Below are 21,980 nucleotides of genomic sequence, written 5' to 3'. Positions count from 1 at the left end.
GCCTTCGGCCCTCAGACAACGCAGCGCACTATAGTTACACCCATAAATACTTAGCCACTACCCCCCCCCCCCAATAAGTTATTTCCTAGAGCCGCCACTGGGCCTGGCCCCTAGGCCTAGACTTATTTAATCCAGCAGAAAAAACCACCAATGCTAAAAGGTGATTCAATGAACCTCGATTATGACAAGAAAGTTAAACAAAAAGATGGTACTTCATGATGCCACATTTTGTCGGATGTTTCACTGGAAAATTACGATTCAAATTTTAATTGTTTCAAAATATAAGAATTGACTCGAACATTCTGGCAAATTATTATTTTAAATAGGCTAGGCCTGGGCCATGATTAATAATAATAAGTCTCTGCTCAGTCTCAGAGCATCCAGGAGGGTGGTTTCTTTTCTGAATTCCACTGTCAATTTCAAATACAGGTAATGTATTAATTAAATATCACAGCTGACTGGTAATAATATTTATTAATTTCATCTTATTCTTGTAGTTTGGACGTCAGCGAATAGCTTTAGAAGATAAAAAAAGGAATCATGATGGTCAGGAAGAACAGGAAGGACAACTACAGCCCTTGCATTCTTATACATTAAGTATGCAAAATATTTTTTCATATAATATCATAATTATAGGTCTCCCTCCAGCAGCTTTGGTCACTAATTAGGATAATAAAGACACTTGGGATCATGGGACCACAGAAAAGTGGTGTTTAATTAGAGGGATGTCTTTAATTGGAAGGCAGACGTACAGTATATCTTCATAAATTTAAAATGCCTTTCATTATTGTAATTTAGATTTGTACATTTTTAACGCTAATATTGGGGGTTTTTTTTGTTTTTTTCCCCTTCACTTTTGTATTGATGAAATGAAACAGGAACAAGGAACTTGGTAACTGTGATGATGTTGAAATATTCATACAAACTGCAGTCAAAGGATCAGATATTATAATACCCAATTCACCAACAATTGACTGTTGGTCAATACAGATCCTAAAGACTTACCGCTTCATAAGTCACTTCTGTTATAATAATTTTACATCATCATCTCTTTCAGGCCATTTTCTGCATTAGGTGCTTTATAAAAGTATTACCATATCATTACAATAAATTATTAATATGTCTTAATTGTTAAGCTTATATTTTACGTTGAAGTCATTAATTTTTAAATATAATGTTCTTGTTAGCATTATTATCATTATTATTTTTATTTGTAGCTTTATGAAAAGGGTAATTTTAACTGTTACATTCGTTTTTTATGATTTGTAGGTAGAGAAAGAGGTGGTAGCGGAAGACATATTGCCGAAGGAGTAAAGAACCAAACATCAGCCCTAAGTTCCAAAAATGGCATTGATCAAGTGCGCAGAGAATTTGAGCTGTCAGACGGACTTTATTTTTGTAAAAAAGGAATGGAAGTAAGCTCCACGATTCAATGTAATCTAAAATTTAGACATTTTGAAAGTTAATAATTTTTAGTCCCCTGCTGTGGTTTGTACTATTTATTGTAGCATCTTTAATGTGTTTTAAAATTATTGTTGTGAAAAAGGTTACAGATTCCATTGTACACGTCATTCAACCTCCTCTACTTCGTGGGGAGTATTCCTAGTTCAGTACTATGAATTTTATTCAGAATCATTCACCTCATACAGTACAGAATATGAGGTAGAGAAGGCCAAGGTGTATTCTGGGTTTGGCCTGAGGGTGGGGTGTGAAAAGATCCTGGGGGGGGGGAGAAATTGAGAATTTGGAACTAAATCCCTATTCCAATGAAATTTAATGGGTCATTTTTTAGTATTTTATTAAACCTACTAAGTGGAACTTATTTGCCGCATCCACACCCCACCTCTAGCCTACGTCCATAAACACAAGAGGGGCAAACCCAAGCTTCACCAGCTTTAACCTTCACCTACGACCTCACGATTGAATCCAAAGGCTTAACCGCTGCACCAAACAGCTTCTATGTTGAAACCACTGTAATGAAGCCCATAGAAATTCATAAGTCACTTAGTTGAGTTTTGGGGAAAATAACATTGTTATTATTACTCTACAGCCCTTTTATTTGTTTCAAATTGAGCATATTATATTATTCTGGATGTACTCATTATATATTCATAATGTTATTTAAGTTGGTCCTATATTTTTAAAATGAAGAATTATCATTTATAATTACATTTCTTTTAAGGCAATAATTGACGATGAAGTTACAAAACGATTTTCAGCAGAAGGTAAGTTTTTTTTATTTGCAAGTACATCTTTATGTTTTGTAAAAAAAATTGAAAATATGCTTTGGGGAAGTTAAAACAAATGAATACACCAACATATTTATGATGCAAAAAATCATTCTGGTTTTTAGTATTATTTAGAAATCGAAAACTATTAATATTCTCACTTATGATAGTATAATACATACTCTAAGTATCGAAATGCACTTGGAGTATTATACTATCTTATCTGAGATTAATAAGTGGATTTTTCGATTCTCACTTCTGGTAATTAGTTATTTAGTATTTTATAAATTTGTATACAAGTTCCTAATAGCAGCTCACTTCAACATAAAACAATTTGATGGATGGATTTATTCAGTGTAAACACTAAGGATAACCCATGAAAGTCTGTAGAAGACTTATTTCCAGTGGGGTCCTTGTGGTGGTGGTAATTGAGCAGTACACAGGAGACAATCCCCTCTTCTTTTCCGAATAGCGTACTGTGTTCTTTAACATGCACACGGGCCATAATGCACACAGGACCAATGGCTTAAACGTCTTATTCGAAAGACTGCGCTCCATCGTAACTTGCATTTCAGCTCTACAGCTGGAACACAAGGAGAACAGCGATGGAAAATTGAACGAGGGACCAAGAGACCTCCACGGTTCAGCGCACACAAAGTGGCTACCACCAGTTTAGCTAAGAAGCTCTCAACTACTGTACATTAATTAAACATTAAAGCCTGCAATAAGGAAATACTTTTCCTTCCTTGTAAATTCTGCAGAGCTATTTGAATGTAAATGATAAGTTGACAACTGACAATAAAATAAAACTCGCATAGTAGTTTTAATGTAAGCAAAGGCCTTGATTAAACCAGAAATACTCTTGAAATATCACAGTATTGTAGTTAGCAGGGATAAGTAAATGTTTTTCGTTACTAGATGCATATCTCCTACAATTTTAGATATTCTCCTGTTTATCATTTCATGATAATACAGGATTATGATAACATTATTCAAAGACTTGAGGGCAATTCAGATAGTGAGGGCAAAATGTTATCAATATTACACCACTCAGGTCAAACACATACATAATATTTTCCCATTTATTTATTGATCCAATTCATCTTAGAGTGATATGTTTCCCTTCCTTTTGTCCCACCTTTCCCTCCCTTAGGATCAGCTCTTAAAGACAGTGGTATGGGAAATTGTGTGTTGCTGCATCCATAATTGCAGACTTAGCCCCATAAAAAAAATTATTAGTTTATCACCCGCTCCCTCATCACTTTTGGGGAAAATCTGGGGGTTTTTTTTGTTTTTTTTCCAATCAACATATATTTTCATTTCAAATGGTCTTTTTTCCATCTTTTTTCACTTGAAAAGCTCAGGATTTCTTGGAATTATGTTTACTGGTACAACAAAAACATATTTTTTAAATATAAACTTGATTCCATTCTTATGACTTTTTATATATGTGTCTCTAACCATTGATTTATTTGTGATCATTGGTAAAAAAATCAGATTTTATTCTTTGATAAGGTGATAAACTAATAATTTTTTTTTATGGGGCCTTACCTCAGTTGTGGAGCTATAGCTTCATAGTTAAGATACTTATAGAACTCCTGGGCTAAGATCCTACAGATTCTATAATTTCTCTGCTGCCAAAAACGACTCTTTTTAGAAGTTTTGGACCTAGGCGCAGTGGTGGTCCGGGAGAACAAGTCTTCATTAGGGAACCCTGGACGTCCAACGCCTGTTGGGGAAGGAGTCAATCATTTCGATTTAAAACACTGTTTTGCAAAAGCAAATTTTACAGCTTATTAAGTCCTGGCATCTAGTAGAGATTTATAGTATTAGGCTTAGGTGGGGCTGGGGCTGGACCCACTTCTTGAGCAGCTTGGACCCATTGCCAGAAATCTTTGGTACGCCACCACCTAGGCCTCATAGATTGTGTGTATCTCTTGACAACCGTACTATTTTATTTATGCATACAAACTGAAATAAATTGTTAAGAACTGAACCACTTTGGAAACCAGTACTATGTATTGAAAGTGTATATTTAGTATAAAGAAAGAATAAATAAAATCAACTAATGTACTGTACTTGGTTTCGTAAAAATGTCTAATTATATCCATGGTTGTATTATAATTGGTAATAAAAATGTATTATTTCAAATATTGCATGTTATTTTGAATCAACATTTTCATGCGCATGTAGAAGTGTACACATTTGTCTATCTCCTCCCTCTAGTATACTGTTTGTACACTTAAGAAAATTTTGATAATTGTGAACGACCCCTAAACAAAAAGGAAATATATAAAACAAACATTTTGTTGTCAGAGCATTGCCACAAAACAAATGTACTAAGGGAACATTGTTCACATTTGTAAGTATGATCTAATGCCCTAAATGTCAGGTATGTTTGCAATTTAACATTTTGAACAATGGAACAATTGATTTGTGAGATGTTGTGACATACCTTCTGTTTAGATTGTTCGTAATGTGTTGGTGTATTGATGAAAAGAATCCATTACTAATAATACCAATAGTACCATAGGTGAATTGTATTGCGCAATTCGTCGCTCACATCACGAACTAACACAATTAAATTCAATTGTGTTAGTTCGTGAAATCAAAAAAGCGCGTCAAAATACGCGCTGTTGTCGTTAAGGACTTTTTGTGTGGTAAAGAATACAAAATTGCTTCACAACCAATACGCGCTCGTTTTGACGCGCTACTGTGATTTCACGAACTAACACAATCTACTTGGATTGTGTTAGTTCGTGATGTGAGCGACGAATTAGGCAAGACTACGATGCAATGCTATGATTAATATGTACAACAGCGAATCTAGGTTTAAGTGAGTGAGTGCTATGATAGTTAATGGCTGATGAGATGTGGGGTGCAAGAAAGGGGTGTTATAGCAAGAAAGGGTGTTGTAGCAACAGAGGTGTGTTGTAGCAAGAAAGGGATATTGTAGAAAGAAAGGGATGTTGTAGCAACAAAGGTGTGCTGTATCAAGAAAGGTTGTTGTAGCAAGAAAGGGGAGTTGTAGCAAAGAAGGGGTGTTGTAGCAAGGAAGGGTGTTATGGTACGGAAGGGGTGTTGTAGCAAGAAAGGGGTGTTGTAGCAAAAAAGGGGTGTTGTAGCAAGAAAGGGGTGTTGTAGCAACAGAGGTGTGTTGTAGCAAGAAAGGGGTATTGTAGCAAGAAAGGGATTATTGTAGAAGAAAGGGATGTTGTAGCAACAAAGGTGTGCTGTATCAAGAAAGGTTGTTGTAGCAAGGAAGGGGTGTTGTAGCAAGGAAGGGTGTTATGGTACGGAAGGGGTGTTGTAGCAAGAAAGGGATGTTGTAGCAACAGAGGTGTGTTGTAGCAAGAAAGGGGTATTGTAGCAAGAAAGGGATATTGTAGAAAGAAAGGGATGTTGTAGCAGCAAAGGTGGGCTGTATCAAGAAAGGTTGTTGTAGCAAGAAAGGGGTGTTAGTAGCAAGGAAGGGGTGTTGTAGCAAGGAAGTGTGTTATGGTACGGAAGGGGTGTTGTAGCAAGAAAGGGGTGTTGTAGCAAAAAAGGGTGTAGCAAGAAAGGGGTGTTGTAGCAACAAAGGGGTGCTGTAGAAATACATAAACCTTGTATGTACCATAATTCTTTGAGTTTTTCTAATAAAACTATTTTCTATTAAAACTGTGTCTCGAAATAATGTAATAAAAAGTGTAAAATTAGTTATTTATTATCTGAATATCTTCAGCATGAATAATTTGTTGTCGCATTTAGCAGGAAATACAGAATGGAATGATGATCTATAAATGTAATTTTTTTTATGAGGCTTAGTAATGGTATGGAATTATTTTTTGTTATTAGGAAAAAACCTTACAGGAATTGAACAAGGGACCCTGCATCTTATCACCAAGCTACAACTAAATTCCAACACCATTATAGAGTCATGTAGATTCTGCTGTCATATCCATTGTGTACTTTGATAACAATAATAATGACATTAGATAAACAATTTTAGTAGTCTAGACATTAGATAGTTATCTTGATATATGGTATTACCACTATGGTAGAAGAAATTATAAAATAACACATAAAACATACTCTACATAGAGGAAATATTATAATGAGATATAAATCTTAAACAACTTCTATTTTAGCAACCCCTGTTGTTTACTGTAGCAACCCCTCTTACTTAGCAAACCAAGCCTGTGCGCCACCCTATTTCTAAGCCAACTCCATTCCTCAGCCACACCTATCTCCTCATATCCACCCATATTACCCAAATTTAATATTCTATTATTTCATCTTTTTCAATAGAATTACCGTCATGGAATCTTTTAACAAGAACAAATATGAATTATCAATATTTAAGGTAAATATATGTTGTTTTTAAATCAAAATGTTTTAATCAATTTTTAATGCTAATTGCTGTGTGTTAAAATATAACATGAAAGTAGAAGAACTAAACCCATGGATAAAAGGAACCAACAACATAGGTGATGGTATATGTGTACTGAAAAGGAAAACACATGGTGACATATTGTCAACCATTAGATCAGACAACTGTGGAACAATTTATACATTTTTTAGTAAACCCGCCGCCCGCCAATAATGATGATTTAGAATAAATTTTTGGCCAATTTGTCACCCACCGCAACAAAAAATTAGAAATTTCAGATAAGTGTTTCCTAAGTATTTAAATTTAAGCATTTAACCATCTCATTACTACACTGCTTACATTCACCAATAAAACTTTATTTTTATTTTCTCTTCTGACAATGTTTTTTGCAAAACTATTTACTAAGTAAGAAAACAAAATTTTATTTTTATTTTTTCCTTCCTCCCTTCCTTGACAATCTTCAAAAAAATATGTTATCTTATGTGTACATCCAACTTGTTGTGAATACGTCCAACTCGTAATAAATACTCTATGTATACTCCCAAAATTTAAAAAAAACATCAATATTTCAGCGTACTGTATGCCAGCGTTTTAGAGAAATTTTAATACGTTGGTTGGCATACGCTGGCTAAATCGTCAAGGTGTGACAGGGCCTTTACTATCTGTTTATTTAAAAGGAAGGCACATTGAGACATGGTCAACCATTGGATCAGATAACTATGGAACACTTCCTGGTGATGTATTCCATTATTACAGGTAGCAGGTGCTTGGCACATTTATGTCTACCAGGTACCTAGTCATACTCCTCGGTGGAGAGACGATCATAGGTGAACTTTTTTGCCTAAGGGCACAAAGCAAGCAAATCAGCCGAAGACTTTCATCCCTGACCTTTAAACCCCAATGCTTTATTCCTGCACCACATGGATGTTTTAAAGTACTATAACACCAGTTCTCTAGAAGTCTCCACAATTATTACTGATAAACATTTAATGATGCATTGTCCCCTGGATATGACAAAAAGTTATAAAAAATAAATTTTAAATTAACTTGTTCATTTTTTAGTAACATACAAATTATTTACTTGAGCATAAGGATTATTGAATTAAAACAAAATTGATAATTGTTATGTTACTTTCAATGACTGTAGAGGTTTCTATCATTTTTCATTGTAAAATCATTGGTAAACATTTTTTAAATACACTCATTTCTATGTTAAAATTGATAATTTTTATCCTACTTCCAGTGACTGGAAATGTTACTATCATTTTTTGCTGTAAAATCATGGGTAAACATTTTTTAAGTACATGATTTTTATAAGTTTACTTGTATTTTATTTTAATGTAATTTTTAAATTTTATTCCGTGAATTGTTTTATCTTACAGTATGCGGTTGACAATCCTTTGGATCATTGGATTCATAATTCGCTATTTTATTTTATTACCAATCAGGTAAATATAAAAATAATATGTTTTAATTATAAATTTTCATATCTTCTGTCTTTTATATTTATTTGTACTATGATAGTAGCATTATTAATAATGGTAATGGAGACTAATAATAATAATTATAATAATAATTATTATTATTAATAATATTAATAATAATTGTAATAGTAGCAATAATTATAATTATTATTTTAAAGCTTTGTTTACACTACTGTTATGTGCCCATATATAGTCATGATGTGCCTACATATGGTCATGATGACATCACATCATGACCATATTTAGGCATATCACATGTTTTTGTCAATTTGATAGTCTGCACAAGGCTTTAGCCTCTAGGGTGTTTCACAGAGTTGTAAGATTTCCATCACAAAATATTAGGTAATAATTAAGAAGTAAATACAAATAATACTTGTTCCAGGTTGTCTGTGACTGTGTTTGCATTGACCTATCTTTTGAGTTCAACAGCATTATTGGGTTGTATGCCAGACTCCAAGTAAGTATATAAAAAAAACTGTACATATCCAAATACAGTTACATTAACAGGTGCCAGTGTTGTGGTTATGTTGTCCAGCTCCAACATTTTTGATTGCTAAAATTGTAATCTTCTTTCTGAGATTGATTCTGCAAATGTGGCCTTACCCACATGTATTCTTGCATCATATTTTCCGATATGAGTAACTGTCAGTCACCCCCCCCCCCCCCTTTTGAACAAAAATATTTTGGTGGTTGGCTTATACCCGGGGAGTCCCTTTTTGAAGCAGAAGGCAAATTTTGATCATTGCATGCCTAATTCAAAGCCAATATTTGAAAAATTTTTATAGTATTTGTAAAAGTCAGTTAAGCTACACATTCAAATTATACCCTGGAGTTTTGCCCTGAGAAAAAGCTGATACGTAAAAACATGGGCATAAATTAGGAACTACGGTAAGGTTATTTATTAGAGCTGTATAGAGATCATTTATATTAATTTTATTTATATTTCAGTCTGAAAAAAGTGCTTAATAAATATGTAAGTTTAACAGTGTATAGGATCTTATGCCGATGTTTCTCAGCTATGATCACATATCATGATCGGTGAGTTTCCATATTTTGCTATAAAAAATAAATAGATAAAAAGAAGTACAGATTTCATAACAAAATTGAATTGAAATATGTCTTAACAGAGGAGCATTCTAGATTAGTGGGTGATTCTGAGGTTGATCCAGGCTATTAATATATAACTGCTTCAAAAGCAGATACTGGAATGATCAATTTAAGGATGTTTCTATTTTGAAAGGATTATTGTGGCCTCTGTGGCACTCTAAAGTGGTACAGAAACAACATTTAAATTAATCCATTTTATAATAATAATAATAATAATAATAATAATAATAATAATAATAATAATAATATAAGAATTTTGATTCATATTTCTTTCATGGCAATACATTATTTACTTATTTCTTTATATTTATATTTTTATAAAATAAAAATATGATACATTATTAATGTTTATATTTCAGTGAGAATCGAGCTGTAGGGGGCGGTATTTGTGTTGCTAATCACACATCTCCAATTGATGTTCTTGTACTTGCCAGTGACAACTGCTATGCATTTGTGAGTTGAACATTACATCATCGGTAAAATATGGAACATAAAATGTGAAAAAATTTGGTGTTTTTTTAGATTATTTGATTGATGAAATTATATTTTTACATTTTTAATACGTCATGTATTTGTTTGTTCCAATGGCTTCCACAATAGAAAGTCAATAGAGAATATTATTACTGATTATCGAGACATGATTCCTTTTCATTAGATTGGTCAAAGTCATGGAGGTTTGTTTGGTGTAATCCAGAGGGCGCTAAGCAGATCAGGCACTGACCATATTTGGTTTGAAAGATTTGAGATTCAAGACAGACGGGGTGTTACTCAAAGGTATACTGCGAAAATATATGATTGGCTTGGATTTTTCTCTTGATTACAATCAACACACATTTCTTATACCTACCTTACATGGGTCAGCGTCGCTGCCTCGGAGGCGCACGGTAGCCAAGCCTGAGGAACAGGCCAAAGGTGGAAACCACTAGAACCTAGCATAACACCTTATTTGGAGTATCTGTGTATATTTGGCCAAATATAGAGAGTGATGCTCACACAAGTATGGCTCATGTAATTATAAGACTGTTTTTCTGGTTCATAAAACTGTATCTGGTTTCATATTTTAAATTTTTTTTTTTTGACTACTTGAGTAGGGGTGCTATGAAAATTTACTCTTAAACGGATACCATTGCTTTATAAATTTTCAATATTTTTATGTTAATAATAATCAATGATAATGGTAAACTTATAGGGTGCATATTATGGAGACCTCTATGTGCTTAACATAAGCATGAAAAAACGTACCAAGAGAGTATTGCTGTTGGTTAGAATTAAAATAAAACGAATATTGGATTGATGAATATATTAAAGTACTTTTTCTAATATTTCAGATTAAAGGAACATGTGGAAGATTCAAGAAAACTGCCAATGTTGATTTTTCCAGAAGGTATGTTACCATGGCAACTGACTTAATTATTAATATAGTTAGCAATTATATATTTTTTTGTAATATATTTGATTTATTTATATCTATGTTATTCATAATTATATTAATCATCATTTTATATACTTTTCTGTATTTGTTGCTAAATTTGCAGCATTATAATATTGGACAATGCGTTTGAATTTTATTTTTATTAAATATTTTCTTATAAACATTGCTTATTTCATTTATCATGCAAGTTCCCTTTTGAAGAGTGTTAAATATATGGTTCATCCCCATAGGAACCTGTATTAATAATACCTCAGTTATGATGTTTAAGAAAGGAAGCTTTGACGTTGGTGGTGTTATCTATCCAGCTGCTGTCAAGGTAGGACAGGTGTGATGATGGTAATAGTGATGATGATGTTGATTATTAATGACGATTGCATTGATGATAATGACGGATGATGGCAACTGTGATGATGATGGTGCAAGTTATGATAGCGCATCGTCTTTCAGATGAGATGTTTAAGCTGTGGATCCTGTGTGCATTATGGCCCATGTACACGTTAATGGACGTATTACACTCTTTGGAAAAGAGTATGGGATTGCCTCCTGGTGTACAGCCCAATCACCACCAGAATTTCCCCACTGGAAATAAGTCTTCTTCAGACTTTTGTGGGTTATCCTTCGTGTTTACACCGAATAAATCAATTCATCCCTGATGATGATGATGATTATAATGATGTTGATGACAGTGGTGATTGTGGTGGAGATGATGAGGTACTGGCAACATGACAGTGATGATAGTTTATAAGACGACGATTGCTTTCATGATGACAAGCACAAGATTAGTGATATCAACGATTGTTACAATGTTGATTTAAATGATAATGATGCCATTGATAAAAAAATGACAATATACTTTTTAAAGTGGTTTCAATTTGTTGAATGTTTTGACAAGTTATGCTGATAATGATATTAATATTATGAAATCATGCATTTATACAAATAATATCCTGAGATCAGGTGATTGACAAGTTTAATAGATCTTAACCAATAACAGTTCTTTTCAGAACTCTCTACGTGGTGTACCGCAATCATTAATATATAAATTTTCATTACCTTGTGGTTTTAAATTTAATAGTACGATTCTCGCTTTGGTGATGCGTTTTGGAATAGCAGTCGCTTCTCTGGCGTTCAGTATCTCATGATGATGATGACAAGTTGGGCAGTTGTGGCAGATGTTTGGTACCTTCCACCAATGTATAGACAAGTAAGATTAGTTAACAGTTCATTATTATGAAGAAATTTATTAACATTTCTATCAAAATTTATTACATGAAGTAATAATTATTTTATTAGGATAAGAAGTACTTTAGTAGCATATCAACTTGATTGGGAAAAGCTAACTGCAAAAGTTTGCTACTTTTTACATCAAATTTTATGTAACAAAAAATGTGATATTCCCATATTTGGGTGTAATATGACATCATCATACCTATATATGGGTACATCACACAAATTTGTCACATAAAATTTGAGTCGACTGAGCTTAATGATAAATATATAGTCGAAACCCACTGCAAACGATACTTGGAGACGCCATAATAGAAATGCTCTATTTAATGTTGTAGTAGGCATTTTGACTTTTAATTGCTCATTATAACATTTTGACCTTTAATGTTTTGTGATTTTGTGTCAAAGCTGGTCATTTTGATTTAGAATTGAGTGTTGAAACATAAGCTTGGCTTCTCTACAATCGTTACATGCTACCACCGACAGCTTTCGGTGATGCTGATTAGTCGATCAAATTGTGGAGCCTTTTGCATTGGGAGACACTGCAGTGCAGCAATTTTAAAGAAACCAGGCTTTAACAGTATTAAGTGTACTTAAGCGTTTGTGCAATTATATTTGCTACAATAGGAAGAAGAGGAGGCGGCAACATTTGCCAACAGAGTAAAGGCAGAAATAGCTAAGAAAGGAGGCCTTGTTGACCTTGTATGGTAGGCAAACATTTATTTACTCACCTATTAAAACTGAAAAACCTCTAGAGGGTAGTATATAAAATGCTGTCATAAAAATCCGATATTCAAATGACAATTCTAATTTTGAAAGGATTCAAGCTCTTTAAACTTGAAATTCACAACTATACATGATTATTTTTTTTTTAATTAGTAAAAAAACAAACATTCATAGTTGTATCTTAAACAATATTTAATAAGAGGGGAAATCTATTTATAAAACCCTGGACCTTAGAATCAGAAGGAGGCACCCTAACCTCCAAACCACATCTCATTCTCTTGCATAACCTTAACTAATTTGTTTAACCATACAAATTCTTCCATCACCAGGGACGGCCAACTGAAAAGGGTGCGAGTAAAAAGCGAACTGATTCGTGAAGAGCAACTAGAATACAGTAAAATAATTGCTAGTGCCAAAGCAGAAATGAAAGAAGATTGATGACACTGTATACATATTTCAAAGCTGTATATTTTTTGGCCTGAAGCAATAATATGACAATATATTTAATTGATGAGGTTTTTAGCTCCCTATATTCCATATGTTTTGCATAATATTGTCTATTACAGTCGCATTTCAAAACAAAAGTATTATCATTAAGTACATCAAACAAATGCAAGCGCTGAATACAAAGCTGGAGTTAAATCAATTTTACTCATAGATCCTAAAATTCAAAACCTTAGCATATCTGCTACAATTACAATTCTGGACTAGTCGTTTTAGGGGAAAATGAATCAGTCATGTTTATACTGTATTGTTTTCATATTTTTTGTTTTCTATATTATTTTAATTATCAAATTAATTTTGATTTAGTATTAAATTTATTTAAGGTTTAAGTAAGGTTTCACCTGTTTAAGTTAGCCTTAGCACTGTTTAAGTATGTTGGTCATTGTGATAACAATTTGATTATCAATTTAAACTTAGAGCCAGTATTTTGTTCACATGAGTAGAACATTTTTCCATTTTCATATTTGACTTGAAAAATGATGCTCTTAATAATATTAAAGTTCTTCCAACTTTAAAAATATGATTATTTATTTATAAAAAATTTCACTAAAATAGAATTTTTTAAATCTAATTATTATAAACCATTTATTATTTGTGTGGAACACAAAAAAAAAATCAAATTTTAGTCTTAATTTACATTTTTTCATGTTTAGGTATGTCTAAATTCAGTTAAACTAGCAATTTCTTAGCAATAAATCTTTATAACATATATAAAAATCAGATTTTTTCTAAACAACTGAAATTTTGCCAAGAATGGGGCTTTAAAATTTACTTAATGTGAAGAGGCTGTAAGTATTATGCGATATAAAAGCCGAAATTTCCATTATTGATAATGTTCATGTGAAACAATTTCTGAATTTTCAAATATCTGGTCAGGATGGGATTTTAGGGGCAGAGGTGGTAAGCGGGGCACCTGCTACTTTGAATATCCCAAAACCTAACAGACCTAATATTCTCAATTCCCTTTCCTCTCCATGTTCCTCATGTGAACTTTAATTTTTATTCTAATCCTTTATTTTTTACCATTTTAAATATTATTTCACTTTTCACTCCTGTGATCATACGATAAATTTAGTTCTTTTAAAAATTCCAGGATTGTTCTTGAGTTCTGGAAAGTGCTTAGCATGGTTGATATAAGTAGTAAAATATGTGATTACAGACACTTCCAAATATGGTTAACACACTGCCAAATAAGGTTTGATTTATTTTGACCAGATTAACACTACACTATGGTTTCATTTACTTTTACAAGAGTTAATTAACCTAAAAGAAAAGCCATCCACTTTAGTACAGTTTAAGTGGAATAACACAACATAAATTTATTTAACCAATATTAATAGTTTTTTCTTACTATCGTGTTTAATTTATTTCTTTTTGTCAACCAACAAGTACGTCTGATTCAGTTTAATTTCATTATGAATTATATTTTTTAAATTTAAGACTATTATTTTTTCCTTAATTTAATTAGGCGAGATTTTTTTATACCTTGTTTAGTGAACCTGCTGAACGCAAATACTGATGATTTCGAATAAAAATAAAATTTTATTTTTGGCCAATTAGTGCACCCGCTATAAAAATTTCAGAAAAAAATAAAATTGTTTAACATTTTTTATTACACCCTCGCTGCCTTGAAATCTCAAAAGATAAGATATGTATATTTCTTCCTAAATACAGTATATAAATTTGAAGCATTTAACCATCCCATTTTACATTCACCAATAAAATTTTATATTTATTTTATCCTCCATCTGGATGTTTTTGGCAAAACTATTTGCTAAGTAAGAAAATAAAATTTTACTTTCGTTTTTATTCCACCCTCCTCAGATGATCTTAAAAAAATAAGTACACGAAACAAGGAATAAAAAATGTCTCGTCTTAGCAAGATTATTGTTATAAAGTGGGGGTATAAATTAAGGTTATTTTCAATCCATGTGCAATTGAGAGTGTTGTATTTTTTTGAAGAATGACATTGATGGATTAAAAACAAAATAGTAAAAAAAGAAAATCCCCAGTTTGCTTCGTTATTTTGTTTTATGTTTTTGTTTTTTAACATATAACGATATATTAGCATCCAAAAAATGTGCAAAACTCTATACAGGTCTCCCTCCAATTAAGACCACTTTGGGACCGGGGGTTTCCATGTAGGGGTGGCGCCAGTGGGGGCCAGGGAACCTCCCCGTTGGGGAGAAAAACCACTATTCAGCGGGGAGAAAAAAAAATGTATTTGTATTTTCTACATATTATTACTCTAAATTTGATTTAATGAGCCTTCGAAACCCCTAAAATTGTCATATTTTTCGGGGAGCCCCCGTGGGACACTTTCGAGAGATTTTGGGCGACGCCAGACCACGCCCATTTTTTTTTCGTCGGGGACATCGGACACCCGTCGGGTAAATTCTGGCGCCACCCCAATTTCCATGGCTTTAACAGCTTTGGTCTCTAATTAGAATAATTAAGATAAAAATAACTTTTTGGTGAATTTGGACCACAGAAATGTGGTCTTTAATTGGAGGGGTCTTTAATTAGAGAAAGAGCTGTATTAAAATTTGAATTGCTCACAATAATAAATTAAACCAAAGTTTAAGTCCACATTTGAACAATTTTGATTTCAACATGTCATGAATAATGAACATTTCATTTATCAATTCATCGCGATTGAGGTGGCATTTAAGTGACTGTACCACCCTGATACTAATGAATTTATGAATGCTGCCCTCTACATACGGTAACAGACAGCAATTACGCATTGCAAACTTTTTTTAAGTTGCAGATGTGTTGCAATGTGGTACCGTACTAAAGTAAAATTAGTTATTCAAATTTCCTTTTTTTTTGTGTTAATTATGCTAAATTATTAGCTTTTAATTAATTAAAAATTAATATAATTTACATTTTTCTTATATTCTTTGGCATAGAAATAGTAAAAACTACTTGTTTTGATCCTTGTCTCTTTTGAAAGTTAAAATATAACTTAAATATAGAAAATCATTCAATTGGTTGTGTTGCCGCCAAATTGATATAGCCTCGATGATCTAGCATCATGTGAAATTGGGACCCGATTAAAATTGTAAATACGCCTACCCTTCGACGATGTTTACATGTTGAGAATACGTACTAGCATATTAAAATACACACTCCCTTGACAGTATGACATGTTTCATTAACATAACATAGGGCCCTACACTGAGGATCGCCAACGAATTGGGGTGGTATTCAAACTTTTACGATATGGTGAACCTATTTCGATTAAAATGTTAAAGTGATTATTTAAGAATTAGATGAGTCACTGTCAATAAAACAATTCGCGGAAGAGGAGTAGTCAAAATATCGGCACTATTAATATGGGACTACAGGCCCGTAGCCAGGTTCATCCGGGGGGGGGGGGGTTTCTGGGAGTAAGATCCACGGTCGAAGCCCCGGTGGGGTCAGCGAAACCCCCAAAGCAAGAGGACTTTTTGTGCTTCATGGGTCTAAATAAAGCTATAAAAGCAGATGTTTGGAAATGTCTGTGTCTGGGTGGGTTTGCAGTGCATTAGTTGAGTTGGAGGACTTATTTGGAAAATTTAAAGAGGGAGTTTCGCCAGAAAAGAGGGGGGTTTGCTAGAAAAGGGGGGGGTCTCCCGAACCATAAACCCCTCCCGAACCATAACCCCCCCCCCCCTGGATACGGGCCTGGACTACAATCTGATGACTTATTTATCTACAATTCTATATACACTAAAGAATCTTTACACTCACAAAAAAACCACAAATTATCAGCCTGCTGCTCTTTGTTTTAATAGTGATCGTATCTGAACAATAATGATGCAGCAACACGCTTGATCAACTTGTAACAATTCAGAGCCTTCTGTTGTTTGCCCATAGATCAAATTTGAGTGTTATACAGTACGATTTCAAAACATCGTCAGCTATAATATTGAAAACAAACAACTTGAAACAAAATCGGTGTACACGAATTCAAATTAATATTTACAATAGATTTTAATGGTCAACTTATCAAATTTTACGACCAATTTTTACATACATTTGTGAGTGACGGTGTGTAATAGACATGCAAAACAAACATGAGCGGTTAGCTGTATAATACCGGTATCTTTTGAATATCATTTTAGACTGATTTATTCACATGTTTGGTCATCTTGTAATCATTGAATTCAAGTACAGTTTTTAATAATAGGGTCCGTATCTCTACACTTCTAGACGTAGTATCAAATTATAGTTACCATAGACCCGGTTTCGTACACACTCGCTTAAGTAAATTTCAAAGCAAACTGTTTCCCCCATTTTTTCTTATTGTTAAATAATCCCATGCAATACTGTAGGCTCCTGGTATAAAATTGACAGATCAATTAGACACTCTGTAAAGATCGATTAGGCCTATGCCTTTTATATAATACTGTAGGTCTATAGGCCTAATGTGTGTGAAGTACTGACTTTGTTAATATCGAATGGGTGAAATTGCGCACAAACTTGGCCTTACAATGCCAGAGGAAAGAATATCTTTTAGTCACAAAAAAAAAAGGATTTTCCACGGACGCACAGAGTACGGTAGGCCTTCTAATAATATATTCCCCTCGAAATATTAGGCCTGGCACTCACCCTCCCCTTCACCAAATCATGGTCAATTAAAAAGCACCTAAAATCACCTTATTTTGCAAGTTAGCGCCTTCTTCTCAACTGATCATCGAACCCCTGCTTCACCTTCGATTCGACCATACTCCCCATCAGCACCCCCATTTCAACGCCACATGGGCCCCAAACCCTAGAATCTGCCTCCACCCCAAGGGCGAACGAGTTTCTGGTCTCGAAAATTAGTTAGGCCTATACAGTACAAAATACTGTACAGTATAAATTATAATGCACTGAAAAAGCTTTAAAAAGGTCTTTTAATTTAAATGAAGTTATATGTAGGTCTATATATAGGCAGGTCTACATTTTGCGAATCTTGGGATTCTAAAAGCAATCTTGGGAGTTTTGATTTTCCATAGTGATCACGCTGAAAAACAAATTAGAAGAACTTAACTAAAAGGAAAATACAATTGATTTGGAAATTAAACCATATTGCATCTACCCCATTCCGATGTATTTTGTGTCTAATCGTTGGCGCCATCACTCAGAGGAGGTGAAAGCCACGTGGGCGCGGAAGTGTCCGTGACCTACCTCACAAACTGTCACCTCGATTTATTGGTGACCCTTGAAACGCCGCTCTCGAAAAGTGTCGCGGTCACACGGCGTCGTCGTATTTTGCAAGCTAATTTCAAAACCCAGATTTCGATTCGATCTCTCGCTACCAGAGTTGCATGAGGTCTGACTAGTGCGTGTTGAATGGTGTTTTATCTTGTCTCGAAATTTTGATTAAACAGAAAAATGTCGACAGAGCATCACGAAATTCCTGAACCAAAGGTGCGTTGATATTTGGGTATTTATTATTTCATTGCCAATTTCAAGAATGAGACTGCAACTGTGCTTGAAGTTGTTAAAGTTTTGTCAGGCTGCCGCCCACTGGCTTGCCAGCCACCCAGATTTTGGCTGGGCCTAGAGAGTAGTCGAGAGTCTAGCAAAGCATTCTCTCTGCCCTGGCCTGGATGAGTGATGAGGTCTACGTGGTAGGCTAAAAAACATGCTGTGAATAGGGTACAGAATGAATGGTATCCTGTGAATGGAGATCCATTTTAATATTTATGTTGCCTAGGCTTGTTCCCCTTTATCGTATGGTATGTTTGTAGACTAGGCCTTAGCTTATTTATTAAATAAAAGCAGTAGAAAAAAGAGTAGGCCTACAGTATCTTGAATTTTGCCTCAGCACTAGGCCTAGGCCAATATAGTAATATAAGACAATAATAATCATACTGCTGGCTTATTACTTGTGTAGGACTTAGCGTCTAGGCAGACTTAGACTTAGTCTTAGTTAGAGCTTAATATTATAGGCCTAGCATAGCTATGCCTATGGAGGACAGAATATATTCAGTGGAGATGCAAACCTGTCCAGCAGTAGGGGCCTAGATGACAGTGGTTTTCTCCGGGTGATCAAAGCCTAGTGGAGTACAACAGACGACCTGGATTTCTTTGGAATGCCATACTGTAAAGTTTTTAAATCGCATAGAGGGTATCTAAAAAACCAGCTCAAATTTGCAAGGAAAATTGCTAGGTACATAGGTACACAGAATTGCAATTGCTGCATAATAATAATATATACAGTATATATATTAAGATTTGGTGAAAGCTTAATCTTTAGCAAAATCTGCTCGGAAATCGGCCCTTATTTTCCGAAAAGCACTGACGGATTTCTAGGCCAAATTTTTGCACGGAGAATATATTCGCTGCCCAGGCCTTACTGTACTATATTCTGGTTGGCGCTTAATGTAACTAGGCCTAAGGCAATTTTTGCTGGACATTTTTAGATGTTAGTCCTAGAACATAATTGTGCCAACTACAGTAATTAAAAAAGGGGAAAACATGCTGCGAGTCTATCATGCGACACAATGCATATTAAAAGAAAATTGTCGGGAGAGGAAAATATTTTTAATTTATTGATAATTTTTTTTTTTTTTCAATAAAGTTGTTATGGATAACGGCAATAGCTGCAGTATGTGCTATATTATTTTATTCCCATTGTGCTGTATGCAATAGCCTCTGACCATTAACAAAAAAAATGTCTGTTGCTCTTGCTTCAGATGTTATTTGTACACCACAATAACCCAACCAACAGTGGAGCAAAAAATAACAGATTTGCTTTCCTAATGCATTCTTGGAAATAAGCATTGCTACTTCCTGATCGCACACTTTCTCCTGCCCTGCACAATTTGTTAATTCAATCCATAAATTTTACACATGGCGCCTTTTACACCATGAGTGTACTGTTAGAAGCAACTTTTTGCGCCACAATTTTGATGTCTCTTTGACTAGATAGGTAAAATATTTTAACGTTCCAGCCTATAGTTTATTGTTCATAGCTTTCTGCTCCAATAGATTTGAACTGATGTCATGGGTCATGTGCTCGCACTAAACATTTTGTGTAAACTGCCATGATTAGCATGTACTACAATGACGCCTTTCAATCATTAACATTTTCTTAACATTATAAACATTAACATTTTCTTTCAGCTTGAAGAAGTCTGGACTGAAAAATGGGGAGCGTTCCACTGTTACATTCAGGTCAGTTAAATCACCAGTTTTGCATCAATCTACTATGTATAATTGTATTCATATACTATCAAATTGTATGATTGTGAGAAATTTAGACAAACAGGCATGATGTTGTCATATCACACCCATAATATATGTGTTATATATGGACATATTCACCCATATTATATGTTGTTATAGTATAGAGCTCTTTTCACACTATTAAATGTGTGACAAATTTGTGTGGTGTGCCCATATATGGATATCATGATGTCATATCACACCCATATTATGTGTTACAATATAAAGCTTCGTTCACACTATCAAACTTCATGTGACAAATTTGTGTGATGTGCCCATATATGGACATGGTGATATCATATCACACCCAAATTATATAACTTTGCAAATCATAGGTATTTCATCACCAAATTTCAGTCCACACCACATTAAATGTGATATGCCCATATTTGGGTGTAATATGAGATCACCATGCCCATATATAGGCACATCGCACAAATTTGTCACATAAAATTTAGATATCAGAGTGCAGACAGAGCTTAAAACAATCTTGCGCATACCTAACGCCTTTCCTCTTATAAATAATGTATTATGTAGTAGTAATGTAGTGAGACATAGCACATTACCGAAGATAAGACACAATAACCTTTATTGATATGCTTATTAAATTGATGATGAAATAGATCATTAATAGCTCATTGACAAGCCTACCATTTAATTCATCATCTATTACACTACTACATTATGAAAATCACTGTACATTTCATCATACATGTTTATTTTCATTAAGACTTAAATACATTAGAGCACTCAATGATAAAATACATTTAGGATAATTATCAAGATACTATAGAAATAAAGGGAATACTTTGATATCTAAAAGTAATATAAATTTTACTTACTTTAAAAAGCAAATTATTATGTACACCAATATTTATGCTTTTATCACCATAGCAGTCTTGCATTGCACATTGATTAATCATGTATTAATGAATTAATAAATACAGAATTATTAATTAGGATAATTCAATATCCTTGCCTTGTATTACTTGTGCCTTCAAATTCAGTGTTTTGGGACAATGACTTTCCTTGGTACAGTACAAGGAGTGTTTCCTACGACCTTCGGTATGCATTCCCTCATTGGCCTATATATTGATTTTGTATCAACGATGCTCGCTTCTATTTGAGTGATAAACATCATGATTTCAAGTCCTAATATTTATTCAAATGCTCCTGAGAAATTCTGGGATGAATACATCTGCAGAGACAAATTATGACATTATAAATAGGCTATAGAATCTAACACTTGATTAGAGATATTTTATGAGAGGTGCCTGTGATCTTTAAATAATATTTAATAACCCTAACAACAACCATCAACCTGTTTATCTATAGATTCTGGCTTGAAAGTAAACAGTGTATTTCAAACAGGCTGAAGATTCATAGAGCAAAACAAGTAGACAATAGTAGATTTTAATATGCAGGTGGGAAAATATGGGGGTAATGGTTTGAGAAAATTGGTTGATGAGTATCGGAGGTAATAAAGTGGTTATATAACATTGAAAATTTTGAGTATGATTGTAATGTATTTCATAACCTCTACTTTAGGTCCAGACTATTTATTAATTCATGATTAGCTAAAAATAACATGAAATATAATGAAAAGAACTTAAACGAATGTTAATAATTGACGTGTTTTTGCACACGGCACGTTGAACTTGGTTGTTTGTGGCTCGTTCTTTAGACAAGCAGGATAA

General features: G+C 33.7%; 2 protein-coding genes across 4 annotated transcripts in view; both read left to right on the top strand.

Annotated features, from left to right (window-relative positions):
* LOC117105726 (glycerol-3-phosphate acyltransferase 4-like) overlaps positions 1 to 13,611 on the top strand; it is an 18,027-nt gene extending 4,416 nt beyond the window's left edge. Inside the window, exons 1-14 of one of the 2 annotated variants that reach the window (XM_033246977.1) lie at positions 491 to 597; positions 1,270 to 1,415; positions 2,183 to 2,225; positions 6,519 to 6,573; positions 7,983 to 8,048; positions 8,467 to 8,541; positions 9,033 to 9,122; positions 9,551 to 9,644; positions 9,847 to 9,965; positions 10,520 to 10,575; positions 10,854 to 10,939; positions 11,699 to 11,827; positions 12,478 to 12,557; positions 12,906 to 13,611. In XM_033246977.1, coding sequence (XP_033102868.1) covers positions 1,410 to 1,415; positions 2,183 to 2,225; positions 6,519 to 6,573; positions 7,983 to 8,048; positions 8,467 to 8,541; positions 9,033 to 9,122; positions 9,551 to 9,644; positions 9,847 to 9,965; positions 10,520 to 10,575; positions 10,854 to 10,939; positions 11,699 to 11,827; positions 12,478 to 12,557; positions 12,906 to 13,014 — 1,008 coding nt within the window. In that variant the 5' untranslated portion in view covers positions 491 to 597; positions 1,270 to 1,409 and the 3' untranslated portion in view covers positions 13,015 to 13,611. Of the gene's footprint in view, positions 1 to 490; positions 598 to 1,269; positions 1,416 to 2,182; positions 2,226 to 6,518; positions 6,574 to 7,982; positions 8,049 to 8,466; positions 8,542 to 9,032; positions 9,123 to 9,550; positions 9,645 to 9,846; positions 9,966 to 10,519; positions 10,576 to 10,853; positions 10,940 to 11,698; positions 11,828 to 12,477; positions 12,558 to 12,905 lie in introns of those variants that run through there. The other variant, XM_033246976.1, reaches the window with a different exon arrangement.
* A 4,643-nt stretch (positions 13,612 to 18,254) lies between these two features.
* LOC117105711 (uncharacterized protein ZK1073.1-like) overlaps positions 18,255 to 21,980 on the top strand; it is a 40,110-nt gene continuing 36,384 nt past the window's right edge. The window contains exons 1-2 of one of the 2 annotated variants that reach the window (XM_033246948.1): positions 18,255 to 18,480; positions 20,182 to 20,232. In XM_033246948.1, the coding sequence (XP_033102839.1) occupies positions 18,445 to 18,480; positions 20,182 to 20,232 (87 nt within the window). In that variant the 5' untranslated portion in view covers positions 18,255 to 18,444. The remainder of the gene's footprint in view (positions 18,481 to 20,181; positions 20,233 to 21,980) is intronic. The other variant, XM_033246949.1, reaches the window with a different exon arrangement.

This window comes from Anneissia japonica, unplaced genomic scaffold (assembly GCF_011630105.1).
Source record: "Anneissia japonica isolate Jap-2015-1 unplaced genomic scaffold, ASM1163010v1 scaffold287754_len4335492_cov202, whole genome shotgun sequence".
Taxonomy (NCBI): Eukaryota; Metazoa; Echinodermata; class Crinoidea; order Comatulida; family Comatulidae; genus Anneissia; species Anneissia japonica.
This window is presented reverse-complemented; position numbering and strand designations above follow the sequence as displayed.